Source organism: Thrips palmi, unplaced genomic scaffold (assembly GCF_012932325.1).
Source record: "Thrips palmi isolate BJ-2018 unplaced genomic scaffold, TpBJ-2018v1 HiC_scaffold_18, whole genome shotgun sequence".
NCBI classification, from domain to species: Eukaryota; Metazoa; Arthropoda; class Insecta; order Thysanoptera; family Thripidae; genus Thrips; species Thrips palmi.
The window spans coordinates 12,627,382-12,642,045 of NW_023144627.1; the positions used below are offsets into that span (position 1 = coordinate 12,627,382).

General features: G+C 41.7%; 3 protein-coding genes across 6 annotated transcripts; 1 reads left to right on the plus strand and 2 right to left on the minus strand.

The window, feature by feature from the left end:
- Positions 1 to 1,197: 1,197 nt before the first annotated feature.
- Positions 1,198 to 7,984, minus strand: LOC117644592 (putative zinc finger protein 286B). Of its 3 annotated transcripts, none has more exons than XM_034384172.1 (6): positions 7,852 to 7,984; positions 6,293 to 7,097; positions 5,948 to 6,211; positions 5,549 to 5,839; positions 5,053 to 5,311; positions 1,198 to 4,978 (listed from the first exon to the last, which is right to left on the minus strand). In XM_034384172.1, the coding sequence occupies exons 2-6, from the start codon at positions 7,054 to 7,056 to the stop codon at positions 4,466 to 4,468; spliced, it is 2,091 nt and encodes a 696-aa protein (XP_034240063.1). In that variant the 5' UTR covers positions 7,057 to 7,097; positions 7,852 to 7,984; the 3' UTR covers positions 1,198 to 4,465. The 3 variants fall into 3 exon arrangements, with proteins under 3 accessions (XP_034240063.1, XP_034240060.1, XP_034240062.1); XM_034384169.1 differs by having other exon boundaries at positions 5,053 to 5,404; XM_034384171.1 differs by lacking the exon at positions 7,852 to 7,984 and adding an exon at positions 7,188 to 7,750 and having other exon boundaries at positions 5,053 to 5,404.
- A 249-nt stretch (positions 7,985 to 8,233) lies between these two features.
- LOC117645054 lies at positions 8,234 to 10,866 on the minus strand. The gene is made up of 10 exons (XM_034384949.1): positions 10,537 to 10,866; positions 10,106 to 10,285; positions 9,938 to 10,033; positions 9,691 to 9,851; positions 9,390 to 9,600; positions 9,134 to 9,311; positions 8,922 to 9,053; positions 8,646 to 8,848; positions 8,494 to 8,559; positions 8,234 to 8,417 (listed from the first exon to the last, which is right to left on the minus strand). Exons 1-10 carry the CDS (start codon positions 10,783 to 10,785, stop codon positions 8,313 to 8,315), a joined length of 1,581 nt encoding a protein of 526 aa, XP_034240840.1. The 5' UTR covers positions 10,786 to 10,866; the 3' UTR covers positions 8,234 to 8,312.
- A 182-nt stretch (positions 10,867 to 11,048) lies between these two features.
- Positions 11,049 to 14,107, plus strand: LOC117645055 (60S ribosomal protein L17). Of its 2 annotated transcripts, none has more exons than XM_034384950.1 (5): positions 11,049 to 11,182; positions 11,739 to 11,836; positions 11,982 to 12,116; positions 13,652 to 13,847; positions 13,920 to 14,107. In XM_034384950.1, the coding sequence occupies exons 2-5, from the start codon at positions 11,756 to 11,758 to the stop codon at positions 14,063 to 14,065; spliced, it is 558 nt and encodes a 185-aa protein (XP_034240841.1). In that variant the 5' UTR covers positions 11,049 to 11,182; positions 11,739 to 11,755; the 3' UTR covers positions 14,066 to 14,107. The 2 variants fall into 2 exon arrangements, with proteins under 2 accessions (XP_034240841.1, XP_034240842.1); XM_034384951.1 differs by having other exon boundaries at positions 11,167 to 11,266.
- The last annotated feature ends 557 nt before the right edge of the window (positions 14,108 to 14,664 follow it).

Genomic DNA, 14,664 nt, shown 5'->3' on the forward strand with positions numbered 1-14,664 from the left:
CCCTGGCGGGGCCTGGCGGGGCCGAGCGACGTCGCACGTCCATTTGATGTAACTTCGCCTTTTCTCCGCTGGTGTGCCATTACCAGTGTCGTGCCGCGGCCCCGCCAGCCAGGGCCGAGCCAGGGCCGAGCCAGGGTCGCGGAGGCGGAGCGCGGAGCGGAGCAGGCAGGGGCTGCACTGTTGCTAGGTGCCCGCGCGCCAGCTGCCAGGGTGCACATGCTGGGGGTGGTTCCTCCCCCCCCCCCTCCCCCTCGATGTGTACCCTGGGGCGCCGTGGCGCTCACCTGCGTTGCGTTTGTGGCGCTGGTGCTTCTGAGTGGCGCCATGAAGGCTTCGAGCGAGAGGCTCGGTTTGACGAGGTTCCAGTGAGGCCGCGCCAGATTGGAGGTTAGGTTAGGTTAGGCTCTATCTACAGTCCTGCCACGAGCCCAGGAGTCCCGATGTTTTTGTCCGTCCCGTGTCAGCCTGCATCCTGCATCGGCCCGCCTGGCCGAGCGCCCTCGCAGTCTCGGAGGGCTGGTCCTGGGACCAGCAGGAACAGCACTTTTCCAGCCACCCGCCCCAACGCCCCAAACTCCGCGGCCCCGCGCTCTGGGCTGCACTCGCCGCCCCCAGCTGCATCTCCCTTGACCTACTTTCCGCTGGAGCCTGACCTATTTTCGTACAGGCTGCGCTTTACACAGCGACGCTGGACGTCCCGGATTGCACCCCCGTGGCAAAAAAAAAAAAAAAAACTTTACATGTGCGAGGAAGGCTTTCTGATGCCCTTGTCTTGTTGAATGTTGCAGCCAAAGCGGCTAGGCAATTTTTAAATAAAATACCATTTTTGATATGTTTTTGTTTTGCTTGGCCATGCTTAGCACGTTTGAGCGGAAATCCCCGGTCTCGCACCCCATTCTGACACGCTCCGCTCCGCTCAGCTCCGAGCGCCGTGTGCATGGTTGGCTTGGTGCATGCACGGTCTCGCTGCAGCGCCAGCACATTCGTCTCTCTCGCACCCATGGGGCGTGCCACCAGGCTCCACCGTTCCGTAGGGGGTGCGAGAGAGACAAGCACATGGGTCACGGGACGAGTATCGACCGGGTACCCGGTAATGGGAGCGTGTACCGTGTGCCAGTCTGCCAGTGGGGAAGCCCGAATGGGACCACAATCTGCTCTTGAGGCGGAGAAACGGAAGACAAAGCCAAAGCAATCAAGTATAAGACCGGCATAGCACATATTTATTGTATTAAACTATTTCTCGACAATGTATACATTCATAAACCTATGCTTTAACATAACTTATGTAATCTGTATTTACAAATGTGTATTTATGCACATCAATATCCTCGAACAAAACAATACTGCTTATACAAATGTACTCATAAAGTCTCTCTCAAAATTTAGGTTAGTAACTTTTTATAATAATTATTACATTTTACAAAAGTGTAATGCAAACATTCCCAGACACACAAGTGCTCAGTACAGAATCACAAGTGAAGCAGGATGACACGTAACAATCCTTATGTTGCAAGTACTTTAAGTTCTGCAAACTAAATTTATTACAAATCCCTTTCACTCTTGGTACACGCGAACAAGCATATATTTGCACAGCAAAGGGTAACAACAAAGGCCAGAAGCAATTTATTAAGTGTAAAGTAAAATTTTCCTATAGTTTTCCCAAAGTTAAATAATGATGAGTAAACATCAACATTTGTAATTTTCATTGATTGCGAATCTTAACATTCAATTAGGTCACAGAACTTTGATTTACTTATGCAGGCAAGAAAGATAAAACAGAAGATGGTTGTGTTAGAGCAATGCTTAAAGGTACCACTAAACAAAATAGAGATCAGAGTTAATTCTATAAAAGGGCTTCATATACTGTGACATCTTAAACACTAAGTCTTGTTACCAGAAATAGCAAACAGTTCAAATCAATCCGCACAGAAAAGACAGGTAGATAAATGTAGCCAGAATGTATAAACAGAATAAGGCTAAACAATCTAACTCTTCCAGTAAAAGGAATTCAGACCAGGTTTTTTATTTAAAAAAAAAAAAAAAGAGTTCACGGTTCAAAAATGCTAAGAAACCATTCCAAGTTTGAGGAATATTCTTAAAATTGACAAAACATAGTAACCCTAGTTCAAAATTTGCTTGTAACGGATCAACAAAGCTATATAGGATTAAATTATTTCTACAATAGCCACTTTATTAATAAATTATGTGAAAATTCTTTTACAAAGTCAACAACAGAGAGTTAAGGGTTCTTACAAGAACTAACATGTCTTGTTGGGTTTGAATATGGTCTAAATTATGCAGACTTTCCCTCAGAGACAGAAAGAATGGGGAAGAAAAGAAACTTAACTTCTTAAAACAGCTTCATTGTAGCAGTAAATGGGAACACTTTTCCCACTCAGTTTGGCCATAACCAGATCATCCAAGGCATCATGTTAAAAACTATTGCTTTGATAGTGTGTAAGCGTTATTTCCAATTAATAAAATCTCAGTTTTGAACTTCCTCATGATCCTTAGCTATAATTAGTTTTGATTGTATCTCACATTGTACAATATTTTAACTCCTAGGCAAGAGGGCATACGTTTTGGAAAGACAAAATAAAGTGTCAGTTCAGTGATCAAATTAAATTTGCCAGAATGAGGGAAACACATGTGAAAAAAACTGAGAATTTCTAACTGAAAAATACCGCTGACTGCAAAGAAACAGGGCATCTTCTAAATTAAGTACTGTTCAACCTTGTCGACACCCACAAAGCAACTCTTGTGTTGCAATATGATTGGTCTGTTTCTCATAAGTGCAGATTTGCCTGAGGTGCAAATAAGCTGTGCAACACTTAAATAAAATGAAATAATATTTGTCACCTCTTCATCTAATTTGCATTTCATCAGCAACACAAATTTCTTTTTGATTAGCTAAGTAGATGTATCTGTACCCCTGTAAAAACACTCACAAGTATCAAAGGACAATGAACGACCATTATGCACAAGATAGTAATACATAATATTTCTTACTGGATATTTTGACAAAAGAGTCTCATGACAAGTCACATTAACATTAAGTACATTGCACTTGAAACTGAAGTGAAAACTCGAGGAAAAAATATTAACGCCAAACAAACTCAAACTAATTATCACAAACATGAAACACTAGAGTTCATCAGATTTATCAAATTTCGCATTTCTTTTAAAGCTGTTAACATTGATAACCTATTTTGATGTTTCTTTTAAAAATAAAGTACTGCAGAGGAGGAGGAATTAATCATACATTGAAGGTCCCAATTCTCATGGCAAGGATAGGGTATAAACAGTTCTTGAACATATGCTTAAATGAGAAACCCTTTCCTTTCACAGAGCAGATGGTTACCAAAACCGTAAGATTAGCCACAGTCACTGTGACTTTCCACAAACCATTATCCAAAGAAAAAAAATTCATGGGACATACAACACCAAAAACCCGCCAAAATATGTATTCTAGTACATAAAAGTAGTGCTCCATGGTCTTTTTAGCTCACAAACACTAAAATGCTAAGTTTGTTTTTCATACGGACAAGGAATCTATTACGACCTCCAAAATGAGGGGGATATTGCACTCTACAAATTTCACTAAGAAAATCAGAGGGAACACCCTTGCATAGGTTCCTGAGACATGAGCATACCATTAACTACTTTCATTGGATTTTTCAACACACAAACTAGCATTTAACAATTTAGTCCAAATCTAAGTGTCCATTGGAGCTGGCATTTTCTTCGGTTCCCTTAGTTCTAGAAACTAAACATTCTTAAAGGTGAACTGGATTGAAGGCGGAAGTTATCAGCAATGTTCTTACGTATTGACACAGAAACACAGCTGTGAGACAGCAGATAAAATATATTATAAATAAATTATATTCTACAGAAAACTATGGATAAAGATTGTTTGCAATTTTTTTCAAACACACTACAGGAGCACAGACAAAAGGAAAATCAAGGAATACAAGAAGTCATGTGAGTAAAATGTTGAAGTCAATTGTGACTGCACAGACACATCACAAAAACATAGACTTTTAAATAAATTTGACAAAAAGAAATTTACAACTTAAAAAGTATAAAATCAATAACAGAATGATAAATCATTTTCTTTTAAATGTACGGTTAGATGCAACAATCAAGCAAGTGGTAACATGTTCCAACCAGACAAATGTGCTCATTCAGTTCACTTTGTACTAGGGAAACGGGCGAGTACGCTGACAATACACACCAATGTTTAGTAATAAAATTTGTACTGCACTTGAACTTGAAAGAGAGAAAATCAAGCCAAGTAACAAAGAGAAAAGTAAATAACATACATCAAAATATTAATCAGCGGTTTGATAAATAGTAAAGAGCACTGGAAAATAACATGTAATGGATAGATACAGATATACAGTAATATTATGTTTTGACTTTGACTCACTGTAATGGCACAATCAAGACATGAAATGAACCCTTACTACTGCTGCTGCAAAGGATGAACAAATGCTTTGTGTTCCACCAGCTCAATCACAGATGCTTGGCTGTGATCCATGTAGTGGCGCTCGCCGCCAGCTGCCTGAGGGTGCGGTTGCTGCTGGTGATTTTGAGTTGGGGGTTGCTGCTGTGGCTGCTGCTGTTGCTGCTGGGGTTGAGTCGGCTGGGAAAGATTGCCGTGGGGGGGATTTTGTTGCTGAACCTGAACCTGAGCTGCTTGAGCCTGGGCCTGAGCAGCAGCTTGCCCTCCAGCACTTCTTTGGTGAGGTTCTAAGTGTTGCCGTTCATGCAGCACCAAGTGATTCTTTTGAAGGAAAGCTTTCCCACACTTGTCGCAAGCAAACCGACGAATTTCACAACCACCATTAGTGTATCTCTTATTGTGCTGCAAGAGTCCATGCTTTTGAGTGAACGCTCGACCACAATCTTGACACACATGTGGCTTGGGCTTGGGGACAATTCCACTGTGACTATGCAAATGGTTTGGTCTCCCACCCTGAAATTGAAAAACAAATTTGTCAGGACAAAATAATACATGGGAACAATGTGTGAAATGGTGGCAAAGTTTACCTTCATGTGATGATTGCCGTGTCCATGCACACCGTGGTTGTGCACGTGCCCGGCATGCGGGGCCTGAGACTGGGTTGGCGGCGCTCCCTGCGGTTGCGGGGTCTGGGACTGGGAAGGGGTTTGCGACTGGCTGCCCTGGGGTTGCGCGTGACCCGGCTGGCCCTGAGGGCCTGATCCTTGGTTTGCTCCTGAGCCTCCCTGACCAGGACTGAACAACTGGGTCAATCCCGGCTGTTGGTGCTGGAACGCAGCCGCCAAGCTGCACAAGTCAGTCACAAAACTTCGATCACCCGCGTGCAATCTCAAGTGTAAGGACAGACCCTCTCGACTTGAAAAACCATTGCCACATTCTCTGCAAAAAAGAAAAATGAATTTCACTGTTTGTCAAGAAAACTCCTGATAACAAAAGCAGCTGGGTTTTCCTTCATCATTTCTTTATTTTTGCTGGTATGTGGAAAGGTTTCATAGCTATGGTAAGAAAGATAAACACACTTACCGACAAACAAAGTTCTTCTCTTTGTCTCCACAGGTGTGAGCTGCCAGAGCAGATTTAGCGGTGAATGCTTCTCCACAGTGAATGCAAGAGTAGGGATGTTCCGTTTCTTCAGAAGCCGTGTGTAAACGAGAATGAGCCAATAATGTGCGTTTTTGAAGGAATTCTTTTCCACAAACTGCACATGAATGGGGAACTCTGCCATGGATACGTCCATGGTTCACTAGTTCAAATTTCCGAGCAAAAGATACACCACAATCTTGGCAACTGTAGGGACGCTGGCCTCCATGAAATCTGAAATTAAAAATATTGAGTTGAAAATTTGGAAACCAAACATGCTGCAGTTTGCAAGCTATCGCCCACCCATCCTAAAAGTTAAACCAGAATGAAAAGCAAGATTACCTTGAGTGCATGATGAGATGTTCCTCCTGTGAAAATGATTCACCACACTCTGGGCACACAAATGGTCTCTCACCAGAGTGAAACTTCCCATGGGTTACAAGATGCCTCTTCTGTGGAAATGTGCGCCCACATTCTTGACAAACAAATGGACGATCCCTACTGTGAACTCGAGCATGAGTCACCAAATGATGCTTCAGTGTGAAGGATTTGTTACATTCTTGGCAGGTGTAAGGTCGCTCGGAAGTGTGCAGCAGTAGATGAGTACTGTAACCAAAGGTTTCCAGATTTACTTTTCTCCCTGGCTGACATTATGTCTAATTGGGCCACAAACTATTTTTATCTTACCTGAGACAGTGCTTGTGAGCAAAACTTTTCCCACAATGGGGGCAGGCATGAGGTCTTTCACCAGAATGAACTCTAGCATGGGTCACAAGGTGGTGTTTAAGAAGGAATGTTTTTCCACAATCTTCACATGTGTGAGGCCGTTCCTTCGCAACTTTATCACTTGAAGGGGAATTTGCAACTGGGTTGTGCATGTCACTAGAATTTCCAGGAGGATGAGACGGAGTCACAGAATTCAATGTTGGGGGGGTTATCAGGGTAGCAACATTCTTCTTTAGGGAAAAGTCGTTCTCATCATTTGCTGAAATTTGAATTGGCCCATACGATGACATGAGGTGTTTTGGGTTTATGCTATTACTAGTCTTGGCCCCCTCGGGATTCGAAAACATGAGAGGATTAGCACTTCCACAAAAGAGGGAGTTGGGTCCCTCACATTGGCACCCTTTGTCGCACACATTGCTATAAGAAGTAGGAGCCTTTTTAGCTGTAGACACAATTGGTCTATTATGTTGTGGAGTGTTTGGCTGTAGACTATCACTCAGCAGGAACATTGTCCGATACATGAAATTATTGCTGTTCATGTTGAGATCCACTTTAGACTGCAGAGAGTGATATAAAGACTGACGCAGCTCTTCACCCTCGTCAGGCTCTTCTTTCAAGACAATATGACCGGGGGTAGAAGCCGGATCCTTGACTTGATCACGACCATCTAATCTCAGACGCTCCACTAAGTGGTCTGACACCACCTTCAGAGAGTTCAGTTGCATGAGCGACTCTCATGCCCCTCAAGCATCGTAAATTACTCAATCTGAAACAAATAAAACAACACTGGTTAAGAATAAAAGAGACTAGCAAGGTGTTCGATTCAAGAGAGAAAATGACAGAGTTCTCAACTAACCAGGCACAAGCATTATATAAAAACAAATATTCATCTTGCTATGCAATATTGATAGAAGTTAAAGGAAAGCACTCCATTTAAAAAGGTTAGCAACCTCTCACTACCGCATTACTACATTTTAAAAAGATGCTCCTACGTATCACTAGGGTGTCATCAACAGAACTGTGAACATAACCTCCTCACTATACAAACAATGAACTCCAAGGATTGTCAGAAAATTGAAGGAAGCCGAGAGGCTCTGTTGAAATGTCAAATAAATAAATCAACGTTAAAAAAGCAAGACGAATTTCGGACCGAAGATACTCATTTAGTCCACCGTGGATTAAGAAAACGGCAAAACCGACTAGGGAATAAGGTCAGAGGATGTGCGGAGACGCAATACTCCCATCGAGTTTTGAACTATTTTTGCGTCTAGGAGCGATAGAAATTTACAACGAACTAAATTAGGAAAGCACCGAGAGCAAAATAGAGTGACGGGAAGCGCGTGAAGAGAGCATCGAGAACGGTACGCCCAAAACTTGAGTCTGGCTTTCTTTCCCAATGTTTGTTTAGAGCCCGAGCCCAAGCCTGAAACCACCCATTTCGATCCGCGGGGTACATGAACTCCGGTCCCAAGTTTGCGGCCTCAACGTGGCTAAATTGAACACACAGAACAGTTGCTTACCTCATTCACAAGAAATGGCGTTTCACATCCTCCCTGATGCATGTAAAGTCCAGTTTTTCACAACAAATCACATAAAACGGTTAATTTTCTCAGCCATTTTGTCTCTGCTGCATCACATATCAGTCGCACCAACATGATTGTTTGATGAACAAAAACTCCCTATTAAGATCATCAAAATAACTTATTCTGACGTAGAAACAGAAAGTAAGTGTGATGTTTTGGTATGATAAAACACCGACAGTACATAAGTGAAAAGTTATCGAGCATATTCTGGATGCATGAGGTGTAGAAGGGATTTTCAGACTAGGTTTATCCCGTTTCAGCGGTACGTTTGAATACGGTTGGGGGTTGAACAACTAATTTGACACTACTTTATGAGGAAATATGTACTTATTCAAATTATTTATTGTACGTCCATTATAGAACGGAGAAATTAGCATGTTACAAATTTATTTATCTATTCAAAACAATCTTCGCAATTTCTTTTTTGGCCATAAAGCTCGCCATAGAGCGTAGAGTTCTCCAGGAGTTAATTCTTGATGCACTGGATATACGCGACGAACGTTCTGCAAAAGAGATACTGGGACTTAACAGCTGTTCAACTTCAAAATTAAAATCAAATATGATAAGTATTTTACACACATCCATATTTACTCCATGGACTTGAATACAATGCATCAAAAGTAACAGATCTGAATGGCTGAAAAACTGAGGGAAATACACGTGTTTAGAAAATACTACCCAAACAGAAACATGGACAAAAATCAAAGCACTATCATCATTGATACACTTACATATTTCTTAGGCTTTGTAGGCTTTGGAGCCACTTGTAAGTGATTGCACTCCAAACACAAATTTACTTGTGATGCATGAGTTGAAGACTGAAGTTTTTCATCTGGAGATGAATTTAATTTTTTTGTATTTAAGTCAGAAACAGAGTTTTCAAGCCTTTTCAGGGGCTTCTTAAGCTGCAAAGCCTTGTTTGGATGGGGAGTACCTAAAAAAGAGCAAGGCTGTAATGCTATAATGTGTGGAGCTAATTTGATGCAGTCACTCCATGCCTTTTTTACCTTTGATTCTGAGGACCTTTTCAACCTTCTGATTACTTTTCTTTGATGGTGACTGATGGTGGGTGGGACTGTTTGTCTTGTCGGCTGCGAGACGTGTCTTCAAAGCGAGACTCTTTCTTGGATGAGGTGTACCTTCAACATAGAACAGACATCATGTAGGGACATCATAAATTTTATGAGGTAACTTTGTTTAAGGCTTGGTTTTGCATTACATTTCCCCCTAGGATTCCTCTCAACATGCTGTCTACTCTTTAGGAATCTGAAAACATCCTCGGCACAACCTCTCTTTTTAACTATGTGACACATTTTGTTTATCAAAGATGGACTAGGAGTTCTTATGTCTGCTTCCAGAATATGCACTATCGTCACAACTAAAGACAATTGCTGATCCTACCAAATTAATTAATGAAGATGAGAATTAGGAGGATGGACATTTATCAAACAACGTTTTGTAAATGGAATACTGACTTCTGGGGCAATGTCGAGATAGTGTTGCAGGATGCCTGTTGCATGAAGTATGTCAGCCATCTGGCAAGCTTTGCTGTTGTGAGTAACTACCACATCCATAAGCATCACTAGACTGGAAAACAATGTTGGCGAAGAGTCCAAGTGCAGACAATTTCTGGTCTGCACAACATTTTCCAAGTGCTCTTCCATTTTATGAGTTCTTTTCAGGGCACTGAAATAATTTGTTTTCAGAAGGCAAAAGTATTACTTACTGAGTTTCAATGCAGGAGAAAATGGAAATGACAGGAAGAAATAAAATCACCAGATGAGAGATTGAAGACCCCCATTTCGAACAAAAAGGTTTTGACCTTCTGCAAATCGAGATGTTACACATCGGCACAAGAACAGTAATTCTTTTAGAATAGGGGTCATGGTAGCATCAGCATCATAATCAATCAGCCAAATATTTAGAAAATTAACAACCTAAACAATTTAAAATATTTGAAACTCTGGAAATATTTCCTAAAGAAAATGTGATCAGAAAAATACTCATGTGTATTGAAGATTACTTTGGGAATAACTTTTTCCCCAATCATCATCCTTGTCTCAGCTGATATTGCACATACTATGCAATTTACAATCCAATTTATTTCCTTCAAAGGAATCTGTGCAGAATTCAATTGTAAAAATAAATTGACATACTGTTGGATTCATTTATCTAGTGAAAGGATCCTTACCTCAAATGAGTCAATGTTGCTGAAAATAGTAAGAATGGAACATAGGCAACCTGAAGAGCAAAGCATCTGTATGGTCTTCTCATTGGTCAAGTATGTCAGCAACTCACAGACAACAGTCAATTTAACTCCACCAGAATTCAACAAGCTTTTCACTTGATACATCAATGCCAAGATTATGTCCTGAAAATAAAAGAATGCTCCAGGAGAATTTGTCTAAGGAATAAAATTAAAGAAAGGGCACAGACTGGAAAATAAATCAAAGCACTACGATCACATGCAAATACAGAGACTTGCTGCAGAAGGCTTTGTCAAGTAAAGTAAAGGAGTGGATTGAGGGAGATCTTATGAGTGTAGTTTGGACCTCCACTAATCAACTGTTAAAAATGTTGAGCTTACATACGCATGTAAAAAAGAAGAGGAAATGTACAAACCGATGGCAGGCTGGCGTCCTCTGTCAGTTCACTGATTATAGACAGAGCACTTTTGACAACTTCCACATTTTCATGAGCCATAAGTACAGCCATTAACCTACTGACTATCTCCTTCAGTACCTCTAATGAACACGTTTCCACTCTTAAAAGTGCACACAGACAGCAAAGACTCTTCACCAGACTTTCGGTTTCCTCAGAGGCCGAATACTTTTCAATTTTCAGTAGACAATAACCAATCGATCGTTCCATTTTCAGCAATGTCTTCGTCTTTTAAAGCAAGAAACAATGATCCCTTGATCAAACCTCAAGACCTGTCGGAACCTGTTTAGTTTTCCCTCCATTACCGCGCTGCGCAGTCGGCACCGGCAACCAATCAAGTTTACCAACCGTGAATGTCAAACATTTTTCCGGCGCTCCTTCTTTGTTAAAAGAACAAAGTTACGTGAATAAATCATTTGAAAAAAAATATAACTTATAATTTCAAGATTATTTAATCTTTTCTTTTGATCATCGAGCTTCTTTCTTCCCGAAAACTTGTCCGTTCGTTTGGCAGCATTGTCTGTGAACGAAAGGTGTGGAACAGGAAGGCGACGTCTCCGTAGTCAATTTCTGGACGTCTCTTCCGGTTAAGAACCGCTTTCGTGAGGTACTGAGCGTTGATATTACAATTATTTTATCCTTCTGCATCTGTGTTTTTGTTCAATTTTCGTGTCTCACTCTGATCTGAGAAGTAAATTTACTGTCTAAGCTGTCCATTTTGCCGTTGGTTATTTATCGGGGTGGTTTTCGTACATAAAAATTCTTGTGCGGCTATACGCGGCGTGTCATAACCTACGTGTTTACACACTAGCACAGTTTGTGTGTCTCAAATTTTTCAAATACGCATGCCTATTGTCGTACTTGTGTTGTCAATGGTGTGGGGTTTTTCAGAACCCAGCTGAACTTCTTTAATCCAGTAGTTTCATTATTTTAGACTTTTGTATGTGTAGCTCCACATGCAGCCGACTCGGCCGTAGTCAGTTTAGCTATTCTGCCTCTTGACTCATTGTGGGGCTAATTCGAATGTTTGTGCTTTTCACGTCTGTCCCCGATTTTCTCTGTTTCTAGGCCTATCATTTGCCAGTGTTCAGCCGCTCGGACTTGCGAATCCTGGTTTGTTGTTAAATGCTAGTTTCTGACAAGTCTGTTTGTGCTGCTTTCAGGTTCTTAGCTCGTCAAAATGGGACGGTACTCGCACGAGCCCGAGGTGGCTACCAAGTCATGCAAAGCCCGAGGATCGAATCTTCGTGTGCATTTCAAGGTAGGTTGTAAACATAACCTTGCTACTGACTGTTCTTATGCTTGTGTAATGTACTCTTGTCACAATCCTGTCTGGTTAAGAACTGCTTGGCGTGTTATTCCTTTTATGTTATCTAATGTCTAACTGGTCTACCTTATTTTTACAGAACACCCGTGAAACCGCCAAGACCATCAGGAGAATGCCCCTGAGGAGGGCTGTCAAGTACCTTAAGAATGTTATTGAACAGAAGGAATGCGTTCCTTTCCGTCGCTTCAATGGTGGTGTTGGCCGTTGCGCACAGGTCAGTCCAGAGTCATTTACACAGCTCATATTTATGTCTGTCTCCAATACAAGGTTTTAAATTCTTAAACTATCTCACTGAAACGTATGAAAGGAAAATATTTACTGAATAAGTTACCATCTTATTGTTTACCTTTGATGGCAAAATTGGTAGCAGACTAGTTTGCTACAATCTGCCTCAGTGTGATGATGACAAATAAACCTAGCTCGCTTTGAGAATGATGAAGAGACTTTTGTTCCCTATTAATTTTGTCTGAACAATTAACCAATATCTGGTTCTCATTTGCCTTGATGGTAACCTTTCTTGCTGTTAAGATATCTTGATATTTTTGCCCCAGTGTGATGATGACAAATAAACCTAGCTCGCTTTGAGAATGATGAAGAGACTTTTGTTCCCTATTAATTTTGTCTGAACAGATAATAGATTCCTGGTTTTCACTTGTCTTTATGACAAAATTGCTGCATGACTAGATGTTTTGTTCCCGTCCCAGTGTGATGATGACAAACAAACCTAGCTCGCTTTGAGAATGATGAAGAGACTTTTGTTCCCTATCAATTTTGTCTGAACAATTATTCAATGTCTGGTTCTCATTTGCTTTGATGGTAATCTTCCTGGCTGACAAGATATCTTGATTTATCCCACCAGTGTGATGATGACAAACAAACCTAGCTCGCTTTGAGAATGATGAAGAGACTTTTGTTCCCTATCAATTTTGTCTGAACAATACGTTTGTATCTGGTTCTTGCTTTCCTTAAGGGCATCTTTGCTTGTCAGCCATATCTCTCGATCCTGCTTTAATGTTATGATGACAAATTAACCTAGCTCGCTTTGAGAATGATGAAGAGACTTTTGTTCCCTATCAATTTTGTCTGAACAATTATTTGATGTCTGGTTTTCACTTGCCTTGATGCTAGAATTGCTAGCCGTCTAGAATTGACCATTTTGCCTTTGTGATACGTCCTCTAATAGTTAGCCCTTGAAGATTGAAATGATGACAAATTTATCTAATCTAAACCTAGCTCTCTGAGAAAGGTGAAGAGAAAATTTCGTCTGAAGAATTTATTATTGCTTGACTGAATGGAAACTTTGCTGTCCAGCTAGTTAATCTGTTTCTGCCTTTGCCATGATCTCTTGAGAATGGTGCAGAAATGTTTCCTTTGTAGTCAGTAAGTCCTCAAGTGCCTCATAATTGGAATGATGACAAATTTTGCTATTAACCCAGCTCATTCTGAAAATGGTGAAGAGAATTTTGTCTGAACAATTTGTAAATGGTTTTTACTTAAATGGCACCTTTCGCAACCTAGATGGCAATTCTCTTTGAGAATGGTGAAGACTGAAACAAGTGTCTTTGTTGCCTTTTATGAGCAGGTCCTTGTTTGCCTAAAGATCAATGTGATGACAAATCTATCTATTCTAAACCTAGCTCTCTGAGAATGGTGAAGAGAGAATTTTGTCTGACTAGCTGTGATTTGTTCTTCCAAGTGACCTCACTTTAATTGGTTCTCCTGCTCCTAAACTTAATTTTCTTGTTCCAGGCTAAGCAATGGGGTACCACACAGGGTAGGTGGCCCAAGAAATCAGCTGAATTCCTCATTCAGCTGCTCAAGAACGCTGAGTCCAATGCTGACTACAAGGGTCTGGATGTGGACAGGCTGGTCGTAGACCACATTCAGGTGAACCGTGCCCCTGTCCTGCGCAGGAGGACGTACCGCGCCCACGGTCGCATCAACCGTAAGTTAGATTTCTTCTTGTTCCGTTACAATGTTTTGTGGGCTTTTTGTTAATATTGTAATATTTCCGCAGCCTACATGAGCTCACCTTGCCACATCGAGGTCATCCTGACCGAAAAGGAGGATGTCGTCTCCAAGGCAGCGGAGGATGAGCCCACCAAGAAGAAAGTTTCCAAGAAGAAGTTGGCTAAGCAGAAGGAAAAGATGATGAGGGAATAGGCTGTATCAATCGTTTCTTCTCAATAAAAATTGTAAAATCCAGTTTTGTGGTTTAGTCTGCCCTCCTGTCAAAACAAGAAGTTCAGTTATGCAGTGATGGTACACTTTCTCATGCTTCAGAGATCCACTTCACTAGATTAAATTTTACCGCCGTGCATGGTATTTCCCACCATCGGTCAATGACGCTGGCCATCGGTTTCTGAAGTGATTCCCACAGTAACAAGTGACTCGGATGAGCTGAAGACGTGGTTTTTCTGTCGTTTCGATGCTTAATGGGTGTCGCGCGAAATAGTTGCCGTCAGTCTCGCTGCTGGAGGGTCCTTGTCAAGCGGAGTTAGTTGCCCCGGCCCGAGCGAGGCCGAGGAAGGCCCCTGTGATGGGGAGGGTAGGCAACCCAACGGGCACGCGAGTGCTGCGGACGCAGCGCGGACGGCGTCCCTTGGCGCTCAAGGCGTCCATTACGGCCGTCCATGTTGGACGGGCGCGTCGCCTTGATCGGTTCGGTGGCCATGGCTGGTGTTGGCATGACGTTAGAGAGGCTACACCTCAATTGATCGTACGCCGTTTCGGGCCCGGTGACAGCAAGGTTGGCACTGCTC

Bases quoted from the DNA above. Each gene is read 5' to 3' on its own strand.
- LOC117644592 (XM_034384169.1), bottom strand. From the start codon at position 7,056: ATGCAACTGAACTCTCTGAAGGTGGTGTCAGACCACTTAGTGGAGCGT. The intron at 5,840-5,947 runs GTAATCTTGCTT...TTTTAATTTCAG, and splicing joins CATCTCATCATGCACTCAAG to ATTTCATGGAGGCCAGCGTC. The intron at 5,405-5,548 runs GTAAGTGTGTTT...TCTTTTTTGCAG, and splicing joins GAGAAGAACTTTGTTTGTCG to AGAATGTGGCAATGGTTTTT.
- LOC117645054 (XM_034384949.1), bottom strand. From the start codon at position 10,785: ATGGAACGATCGATTGGTTATTGTCTACTGAAAATTGAAAAGTATTCG. The intron at 9,852-9,937 runs GTAATCTTCAAT...TAAATTGTTTAG, and splicing joins GGGAAAAAGTTATTCCCAAA to GTTGTTAATTTTCTAAATAT. The intron at 8,560-8,645 runs GTAAGTGTATCA...TATTTCCCTCAG, and splicing joins CTACAAAGCCTAAGAAATAT to TTTTTCAGCCATTCAGATCT.
- LOC117645055 (XM_034384950.1), top strand. From the start codon at position 11,756: ATGGGACGGTACTCGCACGAGCCCGAGGTGGCTACCAAGTCATGCAAA. The intron at 12,117-13,651 runs GTCAGTCCAGAG...TTCTTGTTCCAG, and splicing joins GTGTTGGCCGTTGCGCACAG to GCTAAGCAATGGGGTACCAC. The intron at 13,848-13,919 runs GTAAGTTAGATT...ATATTTCCGCAG, and splicing joins CGCCCACGGTCGCATCAACC to CCTACATGAGCTCACCTTGC.